Here is an 18,911-nt window from a genome sequence, read left to right on the forward strand (position 1 = left end):
TATAAATATACTGTATATTTATTTTTATTTATTTATTTTATTTTTTTATAAATCCACCCTAAGAAATATTCACTAGTAAAAAAAAGTGTGACAAGATCTTGCCTATAAATGACAAAATTACGTTGATTTTGTACATTTTCTTGTCATTAGACTTTGTGGACCTGACTTCACACATCCATTCAAAATCACCTTGAGTTCAGCTGCTTAAATATCATTTGCAAAAATGCCTTTAGTTGCTTGTGTTGTACATTTCGTGGCTGCATGTTTAAATTTCCTAATGCAGATCTGAGTATCTGTTTATATAGCCTCAAAAACAAACATTCCAGTGTCCAGAAGCTCCACAGAGCGTACACTAAGTCAACGACTGGATGTCCAGCGTACATATTCAACAATCAATTGAGGTATTCAGTAATGGGGGGCGTGAGAAACACGCAAATGCAGCTGTGTCCAGTTAGCTTTCTAGAGCTCTGCTGGATGCATGGACAATCATCAGAAGTCTCCGCCTCCCGCGTGTGTGATGGCTTCTCAGGTCTGTCCGGTCCTCAGTGCGTTGGGTTCTTTGAGCTCCCTGAGTTCTCAGGGGCTGGCTGTAGGGCTGGGTTACACCTCTCTCATTCCTCCCCTCAGGTCCCTGCCACTGTGTTTTTCTTCCCTGTCCTGGGCAGCGCACACACTCACATCCACACACCTTTCTTTTCCCTGGATCCACCATCCTGGGCTGAGAAGCCAGGAGAGAGGGTGGCAAGGTTTTGAGGAACCGCTGGGACGATTGGTTTTTGAATAGCGATTCTTCACCATGGATAGATTCTCGATCATCTTCAGAAGCCTGGTCCTGTTGCAGGTGCTCTGCTTGGCCTTATCGCAAGTGGTGAGTTTGACTGCGGTTATCTACTTTTTCTTGGTGCTGGATGATCTTGAGAATGAGACCATGCATCTTGGAGAACATTTTATGGATTGAGATGTGATTCACTGTGGATTGGACTGGATTGTCAGTCAAAATGCCAATAGATAAAGTTAATTTAGATGAAATTCATGTAATTAGTTGATTAGTTTGGTAGAGTATCTGTATATTGGAGACTTTTGATCCTCAAAGTTGCAAGACTTTTGAGTTTTTTGATCTTCTGAAAGTTTACCCAAATGGATAATATTGATTTCTACAACATGCAGATACAAGAGGCCTGCTATTTAGCAATAGACTATCTTCAGTCAGGGTTATCTTTTGATTCTGAAAACTTAAACAATTCAGATCAGTAAATGAAATTAATAAATGGAAAGCTGCTGAATACAATATGAAGCTGAGACAGATAAACAGAGAGAGGAGAAGGTAGAAAAGGAGAGAATACAAAGAGGCCATTGAAAATACACAGCTGCCAGAAGCTGCTATTCAAACAGACAGAACCTGAAACTGTTCTCAGCAGAATAACACATACTTGTCAGATTTAGAAGGACCACCTCAGCCCAATGCTTGCATGCAGCTCATATGCATAAAATGCAATGGATTAAACTAATGTGCATTCATTTTGAGTCGACCACCTTATCAAGTAATGCATTGAAAAACAGATGCATCTTTGATGCTGAATGGGGGAGGGTCTGTGTAAACATTCCCAGCCTCTCTTTTCCCACCCCGGATACCCTGATTGCACAGCCTCTGCTTTTAATTTAGTTTTCATCATAAACCTTGTTCTGTCTATGAAATTTGAGCACGTACACATGTCTGAAGCAGTGTTGTTATCGTTAACTAAAACTAATAAAAGTATTTTTGAGTAATTGAAATAAAGCTGAAATTAAATAAAACCTTCACTTAAAAAACTTAAACAAAAATAAAAAAAATGTGGCCTAAGCAACTAAGACTAACTAAAACGAAAAACTAAGACTAACTAAAAAATCACGTAAACAAAAACATGTAAAAAATTACTAAAAACTTAAATGAAAAAGCTAATATATCAAAATATTAATAAATACTATTGTAGTATTATAAATAATAGTAAAATAATACTAGTCTGAGGTCACAACAAGCATTATCAACAATATAGGCTGTATTTGTTTGTTTATTATCCACAGTTAAGACTTGCATGCTAAAGGAATTCACCTAATTTTGTAAATTACCAGAAATGCAGCTAATTACCATATGAATATGAATTAATAAGATGACAACATGAATTCATTCTTAACATAACATTTTAGAATAAATTGCATGCATTTGGCTGGTTATGTGGAAGTTAAATATAGAATGTTGTTTAGAAGCATCTGTCAGTGCATATCAGTAAACAGCCTTTAGTAAGGATTAAACTGAAACTGTATTTATGTGTTTTATTTTAGACCGGTCCACCCGGACAGCAGGGCCTTCCTGGTCCCTCTGGCCCCGCTGGAACTCCTGGTGCTGACGGCATTGATGTGAGTATTGGAGCCGCCTGGCTGCACCACAGGTCGAGCTGGTACAAAGACAGGCATTGTGCACCTTGTTTCATGAGCACTGTATTCATCTGCACTACCACAATCTTGCCAACAGAGGGCGCAAGAAATAAAAATAATCAGACAAAAAGGTTCTGTTAGAGGTTGCCTCTTTCCCATACTGAGAGAGTGCTAGATGTTGGTTATTTGATACAGTTGTGGCCTAGGCTGGATTCAGTATAAAGACACTCAGCAGGATAAACAGGCCTGACTGATCCATTGCATATCAAAAAAAAAAAAGAAACAGGATCCCCCAAGTTCCTTCATAAGCTCTATTATTTCAGGATATTTAGATTTGATAGTCATACATAGTGATAAATCCATACATATATTCATCAACACATTCTTATAGTGGTTATCGTGTATAGAATTCTGACACAAACTCAAAATACTGTAATTCTGACCTTATAAAGAGGTCAGGGTGGAGAAGAAGCTTGTTTGCTGGTGGAGTTATACGTATCTTTTTTTTACATTTTATTTTTACAGATTTCTTTGATAGTATAATAGCATATAGACCTATGCTAACATGCTACATTTAGCAGAGCCCACAAGAATTTGAGGTTATGTTTAGCAAGTTCATGATATACTGTACTGTACTTTTAATGTGTTTTTATTAGTGTATTTTGTCAATCAATCAAGTCACTGGATTATTTTATTTTATTTTATTTTATTTTATTTTATTTTATTTTATTTTATTTTATTTTATTTTATTTTATTTTATTTTATTTTATTTTATTTTATTTTATTTTATTTTATTTTATTTTATTTTATTTTATTTTGCTGTTAGTGATTTGTCTCCATACTTTATATTGGCACTGTCTGCTCTCTCCCAGTTCTCTTTGCTCATGTTTTTTCTCCGATTTACAGGGTGAAAAGGGTCCTCCTGGACCTCTTGGACCAGCAGTAAGTAGTAACCACAGCTGATATTTACACTGCCATTCAAAAGTCATACTCAAATAACTGAGAGTGTTTGTCATGTGTGAACCACTTTACAGGGTCAAAAGGGAGAGCCAGGTGAGCCTGGTCCTGATGGATCTCCAGGGGAGGATGGCATTGATGTAAGTGACACCTACAATTAAGGAATTACTATTATGGACTTTCATAAGGTTATAGATCAGTCATAATTTAGTTGGGGCGAAAAAACTATTTCTTCCTAAATTTTTTGGAGGTGAATAATAATGTACATTTCAGCATCCTGTCTCAAGTTCTCATATAATAAAAACAAAGCAAAACTGGAGCTAAATCTCGTTTTGAATTTGTTTTATAATGAACAATGGCATTTGGAATCATGTTCTGGTGAAGGTTATTCACACCTCCACTCTAAAGTACTGGCATGAGACTGAGAAGGGAGATGTTAGTCCTAGACTTTCTCAGTCACATGCTAGGAAGCAAACATTCCTAATTGGATTTTCTGGTTAATCTGCTCTGGAATGCCAATCCCTGTTTTTTTTTTTCTTTTTTTTCCCCACTAGATTGTGAGTCTGAGGAACTGTCTATGTATTTTTTAAATATTTTAGTACTGCATGAGAATATGCACATGGATCTTCACATATTACTGTAAATGTTCTGCTTATAAATGACCTGCTTAACACTTTGCATCACCTTAGAGGTGTTAACATGACCCAGTGAATGATTCCATATAAATAATTACTGCCTGAGTATTATTCTCTGTATTAAGCTTGTTTTTCTCTGTCTCCAGGGTTTGATTGGGGCTAAGGGTGAGAGGGGCCCTCGTGGTAATCCTGGACCAAAGGTCAGGAAATAATATTTTCTTTTCTTTATGGATGCAGAGTGCACACAATGTATATGCATGTGGATCAACATTTGGCCAACAAACATACATAACATATCAGTTAATGTTTAACAAATGATAATAGAAGACAACAACTGAAAACAATATTATGAATAACATGAATATCATGTCTGCATATCGAGAATATCATGAATAACATATAATCCTTTCAGTCTTTGTGATTCTAGAAGTGTTTAAAGTATGGAACGCATCTAATTTTGCATTATGTTTTATTGATTTTCACAGGGTCAGCCAGGGCCTGGTGGACCATCAGGGCGACCTGTAAGTATATATATATATATATATATATATATTTTTTTTTTTTATGAATTTGTTGAACAAAAAATAATAATAATAATAATAATAATGGTCTAAGACCAACACTTGCAGTTACTCCTGCTGTTCAACAGGTGATGTTGTAGTACAAAAATAGTAAAATTCCAGATTTGTGGTGTTTGAGTATTTCTACAGATGCAATACACTATATTCCAGCATTAATGGACTACATTCAAGATCTGTTGCTAATAATTATTTTCTTTTTACCTTCAGGGACCTGGACTGCCTGGACTTCCTGTAAGTAACCCAGTTCATAATCTATTTTACTTCCTTAATTTGCTTTCCTTTTATTTTACTTCTTTTATTTAGGGCCCATGCACTGATGGTTGGTTATATAAAAACAATTTGGTTTGTTTTTCTCCCATGCCGTTTCAGTGAGAATGATTGGTGCACTTTATCTGTTTGCTTAAAAACATTTCGATGTACTAAAGGCTTTTGCAGAGCAAGCCTTACAAAACCTTCTGAATCCTTATGGGATCTTAGCCCACTGAGGTTTTGTCTGTTCTTAGATAATAAACAAGTATCTCATTTTCACTGTATCTCATTACAGGGAGCAGCAGGCCCCATTGGGCTTCCTGGACAAATTGGGCCTACTGGGCCAAAGGTGGGTCTCACTCAAATATATCTTCATAATAACATGACATCTTTCATGGTTAGGAATGCTGTTCATACTTAACCTTTGTTACTAGCTAAGACTGTAGTTTTGAATATTTTTAATTGTAAAAAAAAAAAAAAAAAATTCACTTTGCAAACCAATGTAATTAAAAGGATCACTGAACCTGAACCACTGAGCCCACTTGCACTCAAATCTCTCATCCCATAGGGGGACATGGGAAGTCCTGGAGCTCCAGGATTCCCCGGACTTCCAGGAAAGCCAGTAAGTCACAGAATGATTCATTTACTTCACTTTGAAATGTAGTCTTCTCAAGTCAAACTGCAAAATTAAATTATCTGCATAAAGCTGTAGGGCTGATAATAAATCAGCGTCAGAACAGTGTAAAATGGCATCTCATCCCAGAACTACTGCAATTCTGGGCATACGTTTTATTTCATTTTCTGCTTTATTTCATTTCATTTGAATGCATCCATTTGGGATCTGCTTCAGAACCATATTACTTCATAATAAACTCTCCAAACATAGCTTTTTCTTCCCAGCCACCTGCATTTATATTATCTTTCTCAGTTTTCCTTATCTCATTTTTCTTTTGTCATTTTCAGGGTCCACCAGGAAAGTTTTTGGGTCTAGAGGAAGGCAGTGCTGACTTCCAGGTAAGGTGATAGTTTCACTCCCAAACCATGATGTGCCACAGCTGAATTCCAAAGTCGATTTCCAGAAAATAAAATAAAATAAAATAAAATAAAATAAAATAAAATAAAAGAAAAGAAAAATAAAATAAAAAAAAAAAAAAATAAAATAAAATAAAATAAAATAAAATAAAATAAAATAAATAAATATATTTTTTAAGCATAGAGTATAAAACACAATATACAGTATAATAAGTTTGGATTAAGTTTGAAAATATTATATACTGTATATAAATAAACTTCTGTTGAGAATGTGGTTGTAAAGTTTTTTTGTTTGTTTTTTTAAATCAGTCCTACGCTGTTCATTACTTATCTTTCAAACTGCTCATATTTATTCCTTAAATCCTTCTTCTTGGCTTTTTTAATTTTTAATTTGTCCTCTCAGAACCAGCCCTTCACTGTATTTGGTTTCTCTCAGAGTTTGTCCTGTTAGACCTTACACACCCCTTATTGATCTCAGTGTTCATAGATTTTCCTAATTAGCTTCATTAAATGGGTGCCATCAAAGGCTTCTGCCCATTAGCACCTCTCTGGATCAAGAAGCAGAGTGGGTCCCAGGGCTGTGATCTGCAGCCAGCCTGCCAGGAGTCTGCTCAGCACTGGGGGATCACGTGGCAGACTGCTTGACTGCTTCTCCTCCGGCCTGCAGCGCCCAGCTGGAGCCCTGTTCTGTCTGGATCAATCCATATCATCCATTTACTGTAATTAGAGGGCTGGTGGTCTGAGATATAGTAAAAAAAAAAAAAAAAAATTCCATGGACTTTTTCACTCAGCTAAACAGATCTGACACTGATTGTTTAGCCTGTGTGATCTGGAATGTTGCACTTTTTTAATCCGATGTTGCTGATGTGTGTTCCAGTGTCCAACCAACTGTCCACCCGGGCCGAAAGGTCCTCAGGGCCTACAGGGAGTGAAGGTCAGTAAGTTAACATTTTACATTTTTCTCAAATTTCTTTGTAGTGAATTAATACGACTCAAGCCTATGGTTGAAGGGCATTTCAAAGGCCTGCAAACACTTGTTGACTGCATTCATAAAATAGGCCAAAAACAACAACAACAACCAAAAGAACAAACTAAGATTAAAATGTTACTTAGGTTTGTCCTTCAATTATGACTGCACAAGTGTTTTGGATCATAGTTGTTACTACACCTGTACATGAAATGAAATTATGTATTGACAAATCAGCGTTTCTAAAACATTTTTACCAAATTACAGAATTTAATGACTAATCATGAAATAATTTTCTTCAAAGGGACATAAAGGTCGCGCTGGGGTACTGGGAGATCCAGGAAGCATTGGAGAAGTGGTATGTTTTTCTTTATGATGATGCTTGTAATAATAATAATAATAATAATAATAATAATAATAATAATAATAATAATAATAATAATAATAATAATAATAATAATAATAATGTATTTACACACACACACACACACACACACACACACTCATAAATTATTTTACATGTAGTAATAATAATAATAATAATAATAACAACAACAACAACAACACTTTACAATAATATTCCATTTCATTATATTGCTTAACTACACTGGTTAACATGAACTAACAATATGTTTCTAATGAAAATGTATAGTTTAATTCTAATGAAAATTTATAGTTTAATTAAATAACATTAACAAAGGTTAATAAATACTGTAGCAAATAAATTGCTCATTGTTGGTTATTATTATTCAATACATTAACTGCTGTTAAGTAATGTACCCTTATTGTAAATTGTTACCACAACATTATTATTATTATTATTATTATTATTATTATTATTAGTAGTAGTAGTAGTAATAATTTGTAAATTAAAAATGTTAATTTGAACATCCATTTGTTATTTTGTTGGCTTGGCTTCATACTAAACATTGCGGTTGTTCTAATCATGTAAAAGCCACGCATGGAGAACTAAATGGTGTGTACACTGTGTAACCACAGAGGGGCGCATGTGAGCAGCTTTTTGAATGATAAAATGACATGAAACGCGTCCCCTTACAGCTTTAAACTTCATTAATCTCATATCATAGTTTGTGACATGCAGAGAACAACAAAATACTGATTGGTTGGTAAGGTTAAATAAACAATGTTTATTGTTAAGCTCATCATGCTTTAGGTGCCCCAGCATCTCTCCCCCTAACATCAGAAGAGCAGGATTATGTGTTAATGAAGCCCCTCAAGGCATATAACTGCCTCTAATCTGAGTCTGAGTCACAGACAGAACACATTGACCCAGATGAAAGGAAAAAGGTGTCCGGCAGGTACTGAGAAGCTACTGCGCTGTGAATTAATCAGACTTAATGAGCCCCACAAGGACATTAGAATGGACTACAGGGACAGAGCGGATTTACCCATAATGCAGAGCACGGCTGTCCAAACTCAAGTCTTTGGGAAGTGCTGACTTTAAGATTTACTATCAAATTCAGAACTCACATATCTGAAGTGCATAACCAAACTTGTCATATATATTAAAAAAAATAATGTTAGCAAGAACGCCAAAGTGACAAACCACATACTATCCCAAAATAAAAGCAAACAATTTTTTTCTGAGTGTCTGATTCATGCTTGTATTCTCATCCTTAGGGTGTAAAGGGTGAAGTGGGCATCTCCGGTGAACAAGGAATACCAGGCCCTCCAGTAATGTATTTATTTCTGTTTTGATTTGACTTTAGACATTTTATAGTTTCAGCCTCTGTTGCAGTTACGTCATGGCAAGTAATTGTAGCAGTACCTTTTATGAAGGTCCTATAGAAGTTCACCCATAGAATAAAACATCTGCTTCTCTCTACCACAATAACTATAGGGTCCACAGGGTCTGAGAGGGTATCCAGGAATGGTGGGGCCCAAAGGCGAGACGGTGAGTCATAGTTCCCAAAATATTACTCGTTATCTTTTTATGGATACACTAAATATGATTTTGACTGGTCTGAGGAGATATATAAAGGGTTAAAGAGCAGGTGACAGCTTCAGTTTTACTACTGTTAACTGAAACTAAAACTATGTTTGTTGTTATTTGTTTTTTAATAAGCTGTAATAAAATAAAATATAAATGTTAGATGGAAAACTTATGGTAAAAAAAAAAAACTTAATTAGAAATATAACTGAAATAAAATAAGTTTAAGCTGAAGTAGTAAATTAATTAAAAAAAAAGAAGCTGAACAGAAATATTAAAAACTACAAAATTATTAAAACTTTAAATTAAAATGAAGACTGAAAATATAAAAAGCTAATTCAAAATGTTAATAAATAAATAAATAATAATAATTAGGTAACACAGAGGAATAGTTGACCTATGAATATGACTATAAATAATACACATTTAGCATATCTATAACTGAGGCTAGGCGGTTTTGGCCCATTAAATCGGTGGCTAATTTTATTACACAGTCTTTGTGTGTGAGATGAGACAATAATTTTGCCAGGCGGTTTTAAATATAAGTGCATATGGCTTATTTTAGCTTCCCCACAGAATTATGCGTACGAGTTGATTTGCATGTGTTTTATTATATTCTGAAAAAGGAACGTAAACAAACATTGCAATTTGTAGGACAGCAAATCTCCACTGACTGAATTTTTATAACTTTGTTTTACAATCTGGAAAAACTTAAAAGTGATTCATAACCTCTGTGACAGGGACCACGTGGTTATAAAGGAATTTCAGGACCAATCGGCATCCCTGGACGCCCTGTAAGTCTGCAAGACTTGTTTGAATACATTTAATTTTCATAACAGACAAAAAAATATGTAAAAATTATAATCTTACTGTGCATTGCAGGGTGAAGAGGGACCCCGAGGACCACCTGGAGAGCCTGGTGACAAAGGCGACATGGTAAGTATTAGTAATATTATTCACATCTATTCATCCCACCATTAATTTGTCCTTCTACATGTTAATTTATCCAACTTTTGCTGATGTTCTTGTAGGGAGAGAGTGGAGTACGAGGGCCTCAGGGAGTGGTCGGAAAGAAGGGAGAGAACGTAAGTAAAAAGCTAGCTAATTTAAATTGCATTTAAAATACGTCTCCTAGATTTATGCTCTTAATCTTGTGATTAATTTTCATTGTCAGGGTCTTCCAGGAATTGATGGAAAAGATGGTACTCCTGGCATCCCAGGAGTAAAGGTATGGATGGCTCTTTTTCAGCTCTTAAATCAATTCCCACAGCAGCCATCATTATTCAAGAAGACACATGACATATAAAGTATAATGCACATTCAGACAGAGTGAACAAGTCCTCGTTCATCCTGAAGGGCTTTATTTTATCAATGTCATTGACTGGTTAACTGTTCATGATCCTGCTTATTACACAATTACCAATTACTAATAAAAAAAAAAAAAAAAAATATATATATATATATATATATATATATATATATATATATATATATATATTGAATTTATGAATACTGCAATGTCTTGTACTTTTTAGGGAGCTACAGGACAAAATGGAAGACCTGGAGGCCCTGGTCTTCAGGGAGACGCTGTAAGTAGAATTTTACATTTCATTATCCTTTCCATATCATATACACAGTAATTGTCAGCATTAGATGTGCAGGGAGCAACCCTTTCCCATCTTCCTCGCATCCGTCCATTGTGTTCGCTTTATTAAACGAGGGTGATTAAACATAAAAAAGTTAAAGTTTTGTGTATTTTCTGCCTGTAGTCCCAGTGTGACATTCTTGCCCTGACTATTTTGGAGCCTAAACCACCTTGAAATTGCTCCTGCTATTAACTATTCATCATCATCAAACATGACTCTCCTGGTGACTCGGGGTAATGGAGCATGCTGGTTATGATACAAAACATCACAACGTACCTGCGCAAGCCATAATACAGGCACCCTCGCTAACAGGATGAGTTATTGCAGCCTCGTTCTGATATCAGCTCAGAGGACAGACATGAAGGAGGTCTGCAGGGGTCACTACATTCATTCTTCATGCAATTCTTTGTATTTTTTAGGGTTTGCCTGGTATGCCTGGAGCCAAGGGTGAAATTGGAGTTAAGGTGAGATCATGCAGTTATTTTATTAATGCCTACATGGTTTTTGTGGAACCATAGTTTTTGGATGTCTGTTGATACTATACTATCCATTAGTGCTTCATTCTGCCCTTTCAACAATTTATTTGTTCTTTTAGGGTGAGACAGGACCCCGAGGCTTGATGGGAATGCAAGGTCCTCCAGGACCTCAAGTATGTAACATCATTCAAGGTCAGTTTTATGCATAATCCCAAAACTTTTTCTGGCTTCTCATTATGTTTCCTATTCTTTCAGGGAGAGCCTGGTCCTCCAGGTGAAGCTGGCATGGAGGGAGTCCCAGGACCAAAGGTCAGAGGCCATCCTCATTGACAAATCATTTCATTAACATTGAAGGAAACACTTTTCTTAAATGTTCACTTCATGTCCAATAGGGTGACAGGGGCGAAAGAGGACCAGTTGGGCCTCTTGGTATTGTTGGCATGCCTGTAAGTTTCTTTATTATTTTCAGATATTTATTTTTCTGCTATAGTCAGTGTTCCCAGGGTCAAAAACCCCAGGAAATATTGGGTAATTGCTCAAATTAATTTCAACAAAAACTACAAACAAATTTCATTTCAAATCTTTACTTGTCTTCTCTGATATACCTGCAGGGCAGTAAGGGAGAGAGGGGGCCCATGGGCGTCCCAGGTGCTCAGGGTCTAACTGGAACTAAGGGTGACAAGGTTTGTTACCATATAAACACAGTAATTAAAACACAGTCTTCCTGTTTAAACTGATAGAGTGATGAGGTTTGACCACATGGGGGCAGTCTTCACTCGTGATTTGACTCTTTTCACTAGAGGACATCTATTCACTTAGATAATTCATGTCCATGTTTCCAAATAATAAGCCTACCCCTCAATTCAGTATGAAATATCCTCTTATGGACACTTTAATGTTTGTTATCCTTTAATCTACAGTATCCTTGCCATTTAATACATTGAATATTGGCAGTAAAAGCCAGTTGATTTATTGTGCTCGGAGAGTTTACGGTAAAATAAGATATTACCAACAATAAATCCCCTGTGCCTCACCCATTAGGGCTGACATTGAGATATCTGATGTACAATTGCATCTCCTTACAGGGATTCCAAGGCAAAGTGGGATCAAAGGGAGACATTGTGAGTATACCCTCAGATAAATACAAACACGTATTTATGGAGTGAAATAGAAACCATACATCACAGTCCACATCATAAAAGATAACGACTGAAGGTGACATTGATGGATCTCATCTGCTTCTTTCACAGGGTAATCCTGGTGTAGAGGGATTGGCTGGGGAGAAAGGAGAGAAGGTAAATAAGACTGTAGCCGGATACATTTATTTAATAGATTGGTTCCAGAGGACTTCTGTTCATCTTAAAATTGCGTCTCTCCATCTAACAGGGACAATCAGGGGAGCCTGGACCTAAGGGACAGGTAAGGACAGCATGAAGAACACAGATAATGCTAGGTGAAATACATAATTTAGTTAGATCCAGCTTTTTTTTTTGTTTTACAATGGTGAAGGACATGACAAAGGTGAACTGTCAGCTTTTTATTTTAAAATACTTTATGCCGTCCCCGTTTTATGAGCACAAGCCCTCTGACATGTTAACTTGAGATAAGGGCAGGGCTACTTTTTTCTACAAATGACGATGAACATGGCATGGTTACAGCACTGTTGTTATTGTTAACTAAAATTAAATTTAAATGATTAAAAATCATGTTTGTTAACTGAAATAAAGCTGAAATCATATAAAATATAAATATTACATGAAAACTTAAACTTACAAAAATGAAAATATGAAACGAACTGAAATAAAATAAAATAAAATAAAATAAAATAAATTGGCTAACTGAAATAAAATAAAATAAACTGAAACTTAAATAAATATATATGAAATCTAAATTCTAGAAATATTAAACTAATAAAAATGACAAAATCACATAAAAATGACTAATATGTACTGTAAGCAAAAAAGAAAAAAAAAGCTGAAAAAAAGCTTATTTAAAATATTAATAAATATAGTCTATATAATTATTAATTAAATATATATTAAATGAAACTTTATTAAGTATAAAAACGGCATACAAATAATGCTAAAATAATGCTGGTTTATGGGGCATGTTCAGGAAACCTGTTTGGAAACAATCATCAATATGAGTTTGCTCAAACTTATTCCTCTGGCCAAACATTTGACATGCAACAAGGTTTGTGCTACCAGACTAATGATTTTCTCTTGGTAGACTATAAAATGTGGAAAATTAATTATGTTAATTATTAATAATTGTTAATGGTAACACTTTAGTATAGGGACTATTAAAATAAGGACTCACTATTAAATAGTTGCTTATTAGCATGTTTATTATTAACATATTGGCTGTTTATTAGTACTTATAAAGCACATATTCTGCATGACCATATTCTATATCATTATTCTTACCCAATACCTAAACTTACGGAAACAACAACCTTTCAATTATAAAATAAATTACTAAGGCAAAAGTAGTTAATGGTTTGTTAATAGCGAGAATCTGACCTTTAAATAAATGGTGACCTTTTTATTTTATGTAGTAAATATACAGTATATATTTTTTGAAAAACTGATAAAAAATGTCAAGTATCACTCATATTTACATTATTTTTGCTACTCCATTTTGTACCACTAGTGGTAAAGAAATGACATATTTCACCTTTAAGATAATTCTTGTTTCATCTTCATTATCATCCTATAAAACAACCAATAGTGAACATCCCAGTTTCTTTATTTCCTTAATTACTGCCTCTGTCAACAGCAAGGTGTGACCGGCGATCAAGGGCACAACGGCCCTACCGGAGATCCTGGTAAACCAGGAGACCAGGGTCCTGCAGGCTTACCTGGTCCACGTGGCCTGCATGGAGAAAGAGGAGTTCCAGGGATGCCAGGAATACAAGGAACACCTGTGAGTGTTAAATAGCATCAACAATCCCCAATAATCATTTCCATCACAGAATTCCCAACCTACATCCCCCAACAAACAGTAGCATGCACAATAGAGAAACACTTGCAGAAAATAATAAGAACTCTTAGTGTTGAGGAAGATTGTCTCAGACACTTTCTCTTTCACCCTTTTAAAGGGATAGTTCACCAGAAAATGAAATCATTTACTCTCCATCATGTTGTTCCAAATCCAAATGGAGATGTTTAGCTTCCTGACCTGCTCTTTTTTTAAATAATGAACAGCTGTGTTCACTATTCACTTTCATTATATGTGACCTTGGACCACAAAACCAGTCATAAGTTGCTCAGGTATATTTGTAGCAATAGCCAACATGACATTGTATGGGTCAAAATTCTTTTATGCCAAAAATCATTAGGATATTAAGTAAAGATCATGTTCCATGAAGACATTTTGTAAATTTCCTACCGTAAATATATCAAAACTAAATTTTTGATTAGTAATATGCATTGCTAAGGACTTCATTGCCATTTTTCTCAATATTTAGAATTTATGCACTCTCAGATTCCAGATTTTCAAATAGTTGTATCTCGGCCAAATATTGTCCATATCCTAACAAACCATACATACATCAATGAAAGCTCAAAAAAAAAAAAAAGACCCTTATGACTGATTTTGCGGTCCGTGGGCACATAAGGAAAATAGGAGCTTGGACATTTTTCTAAATAACTTATTTTGTGTCCTACACAAGAAAGAAAGCCAAACAGGTTTGGAATGAGAATAAATTATGACAAAATGTTAATTTTTTGGGTGCGAATTGGCGAAGTGTGTTTTCCTCATTCTTATGATTTTGTTTTCAGGGTCGTGATGCTACAGATCAACACATCATTGACGTGGTCCTGAAGATGCTTCAAGGTGAGTAACAATCATTGTTCTTTCTGTAAATGGCTGCGATCCAAATTGGCTGCAATCAGTGTGTCGGGAAGAGGGCAGCTGTAATCTATTGAGCTAAATCTACACAGTACTTTTCATCCACTGAAATGTATTAACGTGCATCATCACTCCTCAGGGACAGCTTTCCTGCCAAACACTGCGGACTGTGTAGTCTGCAGCTATTTATCTGCCGTTCAAAATTGACTTGCACAGAGTTCTGTTTTCTCTCGGATTGTCGGTCTCTGCTCTCTGGCCTTCTATTTTGCAAGAGAGAGATGACCTGAACCAGCCCATGATAACCTCTGTTGGCTCCCACCATTTCACAATGTAATCCCTCAGCCTTTCAGCATGAGATTGCGAACATACCTTCACTTATACATACCCACACAGTCACCTGAACCGAGGGGAAGCATACCTCTCTCGTTCCCCATTGGAAAATAGATTAGATGTGGAGATTTGGTCACTGTGACACCTTGAGAACTGGTCAACAGATGAATATCCACCTCTGGATTGTTATCTTAATGATATTTACCCAATGTTGCAGGACACCTGGTGAGATGTGACTGTGTGCTAAGCTAAGGTTCAATATTATTTGCAGGCATTCTTTTCAGGGTTGACCACCTCCATCACACATTTTTTTTTTATTCCACTATGCTGCTCATTCACTGCTGTTCTATGTAAACATGAGCTAGATGGATGTGTTTGATCTCTGCGATCATGTTTAGCCTCTTTTGCAGTATTGTGCATAAGGGGCTGTTCACACAGAATACGTTTTTCATTCCACTCTTCTACTTTCCAATTGTTTTTCTACGTAAACAGGCTAGACAGACATATTATTTGGCTGTTGGGCTCGTGTCTTTTGCAGCATTTTCAACTTTTAAAAAACATGTTTCGAGGACCTGCGCTTTCTCCCATTTCACTGCCCTCTTCTTACATTTTTCAAAGCAAATGCGTGTTATGTGTGAATAGCCCTCAACACAGCATTCTAAAAACATAGCGCTCAAGTTAAAAGAACTCACATTTTTACATTTCATTGTTTTTCTATTTAAACATGCAATAGATGGATATGTTTGACCGCTGTGCTTTAGCCTCGCTCCTTTGCAGCTTCTAGCGCATGAGGAGCTTCACACAGAAAATGTTTTCCCATTCCATTGTACTGCTTTTCTGTTGTTTTTATATGTAAACACGTGCCAGATGAATGCTTGACCGTTGCTCTTATGTCTCGCGTATGACATCTCATTATAAAAACATGCCACTCAAGTTAAAATAAGCAAAACTTTTAAGTAAAGTATCTCAAGTCCTTGCGTTTCCCCCCCAGTCCTCTGCAGTCTCTTGCATTTTTTAATTCCACTGCCCTGCATCTCAAGTTTTTACATTTCACTGAGCTGCTTTTCCATAGTTATTCTATTTAAGTTTGTGATAAATGGACATGTTTGGCTGCTGCGCTCACATCTTTTTCAGTATCGCACAAGATATGGCATTCTAAAAATGCAACGCTTAAGTAAAAAGCATACATTTAAAAAAATACCTTTGCAGCATTTTGCACATGACATGATGTTCTAAAAACACAGCATTCATTTTAAAGAAGTTCATCCTTAAAAACTGCAGCTCTAGGCTTTTTTTTATTTTTTTTAATTCCACCACTAGACACAAAGCATGTTCTGAATGAATGACCGTTTACTTTATCTGAATTTAATCATTTTATACTGAACTTGCATTCTTCTGACAGAGAAGTTAGCAGCAGTAGCGGTGAGCGCTAAGAGAGCTGTGCTGGGTGGAGCAGGTGTGATGGGACCTCCAGGTCCTCCAGGACCACCTGGACCTCCAGGACCTCAGGGTCCTCATGGACTGCCAGGCGGCCGTGGCATTCCTGGCATGATCGGGGGCCCAGGCCAGATAGGAAACACTGGCCTTAAAGGTTAAAAAACATTCTAAATATACATCTTGCTCTTGAGAAAATACTGTAAGTCAGCCTCATTACTGTAAACATCATCCCCACGTTTTTATTTTGCAGGGAAGAGGGGTGCAAAGGGAGAGAGAGGAGATCCTGGACGACCACATCCTGGCCAACCGGGACCACCTGGACTGCCAGGTAAGTTCAAAGTCCACCTGTATAGTCCGAGTTGTCCAAAGGCAAATTGGTTTACTCAGCAGCCCATCCTGTTTTCTCACAGGTCCACCAGGTCTTGATGGTGTTGCACGTGACGGTAGGCCAGGCGAGCGAGGACCCCAGGGTGCAGCGGGTGAGCCAGGCCGTCCTGGAAAAGCTGGCCTTCCCGGTCTTCCTGGATTTTGTGAAGCAGCTGCATGTTTGGCAGCATCTGCCTACACTTCTCCCAGATTACAAGAGGCAGGAACAGTAAAGGGCCCATCCACTTAAATCAAGCCCTCTACTGGGGCATAAGAACATCTGGGAGAGAAAGAAAGAGTCAGAAAGAAAAGAAAGGGGGAGAAGCATGGAAAGAGGAGCACACAGGTCTTCTCTTCAATGCACACATTGTGAGGGGGGAGGGAACAGCTGCTGCTTGATATTGTGAACTTTTGTATGTATTAGGATTGTTTATATATATGATTTGACATCTACGGAAAGGAAGTGTTAAGTTGACAATGTCAGCCGCTGCTGCTCTGTCCAACCTCACACACAGTACAGAGAGATGTGAGAACATTGCCAGTGACATCACTGATGACATCATCATCATGCGCCCAGGACTAGAAGAACTGTGAGAATGACATTCAAAACAAAGGTGCTGTTTTTGTTTTTTAAACTATCATTTGTTTTCTGCATCTGATCCACACTCCTAAAAGATAAAGGATGATGGTGAGATTTTTACATGCCAGGAAATTCCCCTATAATTGAACCAATAAAAAGTATTCAAAGCTACTTTATTAATAGATTCATTTACCTTGTGCTTCAGTGAACATCTTCCCCGGCTCGAGCTGATACCTCATGTGTACATTATGTCCCTGTTTGTATTGTGCCTGTCTCCACCATGAAGCAATGCCTTTGATCTGCTCTTCTAGGTGAGATGGCAACGTGCTCCCATTAACTTTATCCTCGATTCCATGCTGTAAATCTTTGTAAATGTGTATTAATTTTGTATGGACAGGGTGGGTTTAGAATATAAAACAGATCCAGAGTTAATGAATTTAATCAGCATTCAGGATCAAACTCCAAACAATGCTCAGACTTTCTGGTCAATTACAAACCTGTATGCCACTTTGAACATACTGTGTGTTATGTACTTAGAGAAGAACTGATTATCTTCATTAACAGACTATTTATTGTTCTTTTTTGGTTCGTCTGTAAACACTCAAGTTTTCTTGCCTGATTGTTCAGATTTACCCCAATCAATAAAGAGGACCGTTTTGTAAAACTCAATGTTCTTCTGTATCGTGAACATCTGAGAGGAACAGCGATTTTAACTTTTGAAGAACTTATTTTCTCTCCTCTGGACCTCAAACTTCTCAAACTTTTTGGTTTTAATAAAATGTATTCATTTCGATGTCTTGTCCGTGATAAAGTAGCAAGCATTAAATGTACATGAATACCATCTAATCATAAAGCCTTGATTGGCGTTACTTTTTTCTACGCAAAAGAAACGACTGTCTCCAACCTTTGTTTAGGGATACAATAGATACATTTTGTTATTTCACAGGTCTGTGGAATTCTCAATTCTGACTGGAATTCTCAGTCGCAGCATTCAGCAGGCAGAAATTTCCTTATAATCTCCATCATCATGGCAATACTGTCAGTCAATCATCTGGGTAACTACTGCTGCATATGTCCACCATTTTTCACCATTATTATATATATATATATATATATATATATATATATATATAATTATTATAAGTTCAAATGCTTGAATAATGTAGTTATTATTTAACTGATGAACTGAGATGAGGAATGGGAAGGTCTATTGGACTGTGATGCTGGATGCCAAAATAACCTTAAAGTAAGTATAAAATTAACACACTGGACCAGCGGGTTTTCAATCTTAGGACAGGATCATCCTTGTGTGAGGGACCCCATCCTAAAATTTAAAAGCTAAGAAAGTATAAAATATTATTAGGACCCATGTTTGAAAACTCCTGCACCAGATGGTAGAAGACATAATGCATAGTACACCATTTGGGACACAACTCATGT

The 18,911-nt window shown here is 36.4% G+C and overlaps 1 protein-coding gene across 2 annotated transcripts; it reads left to right on the top strand.

The window, feature by feature from the left end:
- Positions 1–168: 168 nt before the first annotated feature.
- On the top strand, positions 169–18,268 carry col9a2 (procollagen, type IX, alpha 2). Of its 2 annotated transcripts, XM_058753806.1 has the most exons (33): positions 169–529; positions 628–868; positions 2,320–2,394; positions 3,319–3,354; positions 3,447–3,509; positions 4,151–4,204; positions 4,490–4,525; positions 4,793–4,816; positions 5,130–5,183; positions 5,403–5,456; positions 5,798–5,848; positions 6,744–6,800; positions 7,138–7,191; positions 8,475–8,528; positions 8,695–8,748; positions 9,525–9,578; positions 9,667–9,720; positions 9,816–9,869; positions 9,959–10,012; positions 10,320–10,373; positions 10,850–10,894; positions 11,026–11,079; positions 11,162–11,215; positions 11,299–11,352; positions 11,518–11,589; positions 11,992–12,027; positions 12,157–12,201; positions 12,293–12,325; positions 13,685–13,831; positions 14,689–14,743; positions 16,491–16,679; positions 16,776–16,853; positions 16,936–18,268. In XM_058753806.1, exons 2-33 carry the CDS (start codon positions 797–799, stop codon positions 17,139–17,141), a joined length of 2,076 nt encoding a protein of 691 aa, XP_058609789.1. In that variant the 5' UTR covers positions 169–529; positions 628–796; the 3' UTR covers positions 17,142–18,268. The 2 variants fall into 2 exon arrangements, with proteins under 2 accessions (XP_058609789.1, XP_058609790.1); XM_058753807.1 differs by lacking the exon at positions 169–529 and having other exon boundaries at positions 602–868.
- Positions 18,269–18,911: the final 643 nt, after the last annotated feature.

The sequence above is a fragment of the Onychostoma macrolepis genome, chromosome 19 (genome assembly GCF_012432095.1).
Source record: "Onychostoma macrolepis isolate SWU-2019 chromosome 19, ASM1243209v1, whole genome shotgun sequence".
Classification (NCBI taxonomy): domain Eukaryota; kingdom Metazoa; phylum Chordata; class Actinopteri; order Cypriniformes; family Cyprinidae; genus Onychostoma; species Onychostoma macrolepis.

Excerpts from the sequence above, each read along its gene's own strand:
- col9a2 (XM_058753806.1), top strand. The coding sequence starts at position 797 with ATGGATAGATTCTCGATCATCTTCAGAAGCCTGGTCCTGTTGCAGGTG. Across the intron at positions 8,749-9,524 it reads TGGGGCCCAAAGGCGAGACG|GGACCACGTGGTTATAAAGG; the intron begins GTGAGTCATAGT and ends CCTCTGTGACAG. Across the intron at positions 9,579-9,666 it reads TCGGCATCCCTGGACGCCCT|GGTGAAGAGGGACCCCGAGG; the intron begins GTAAGTCTGCAA and ends TGTGCATTGCAG.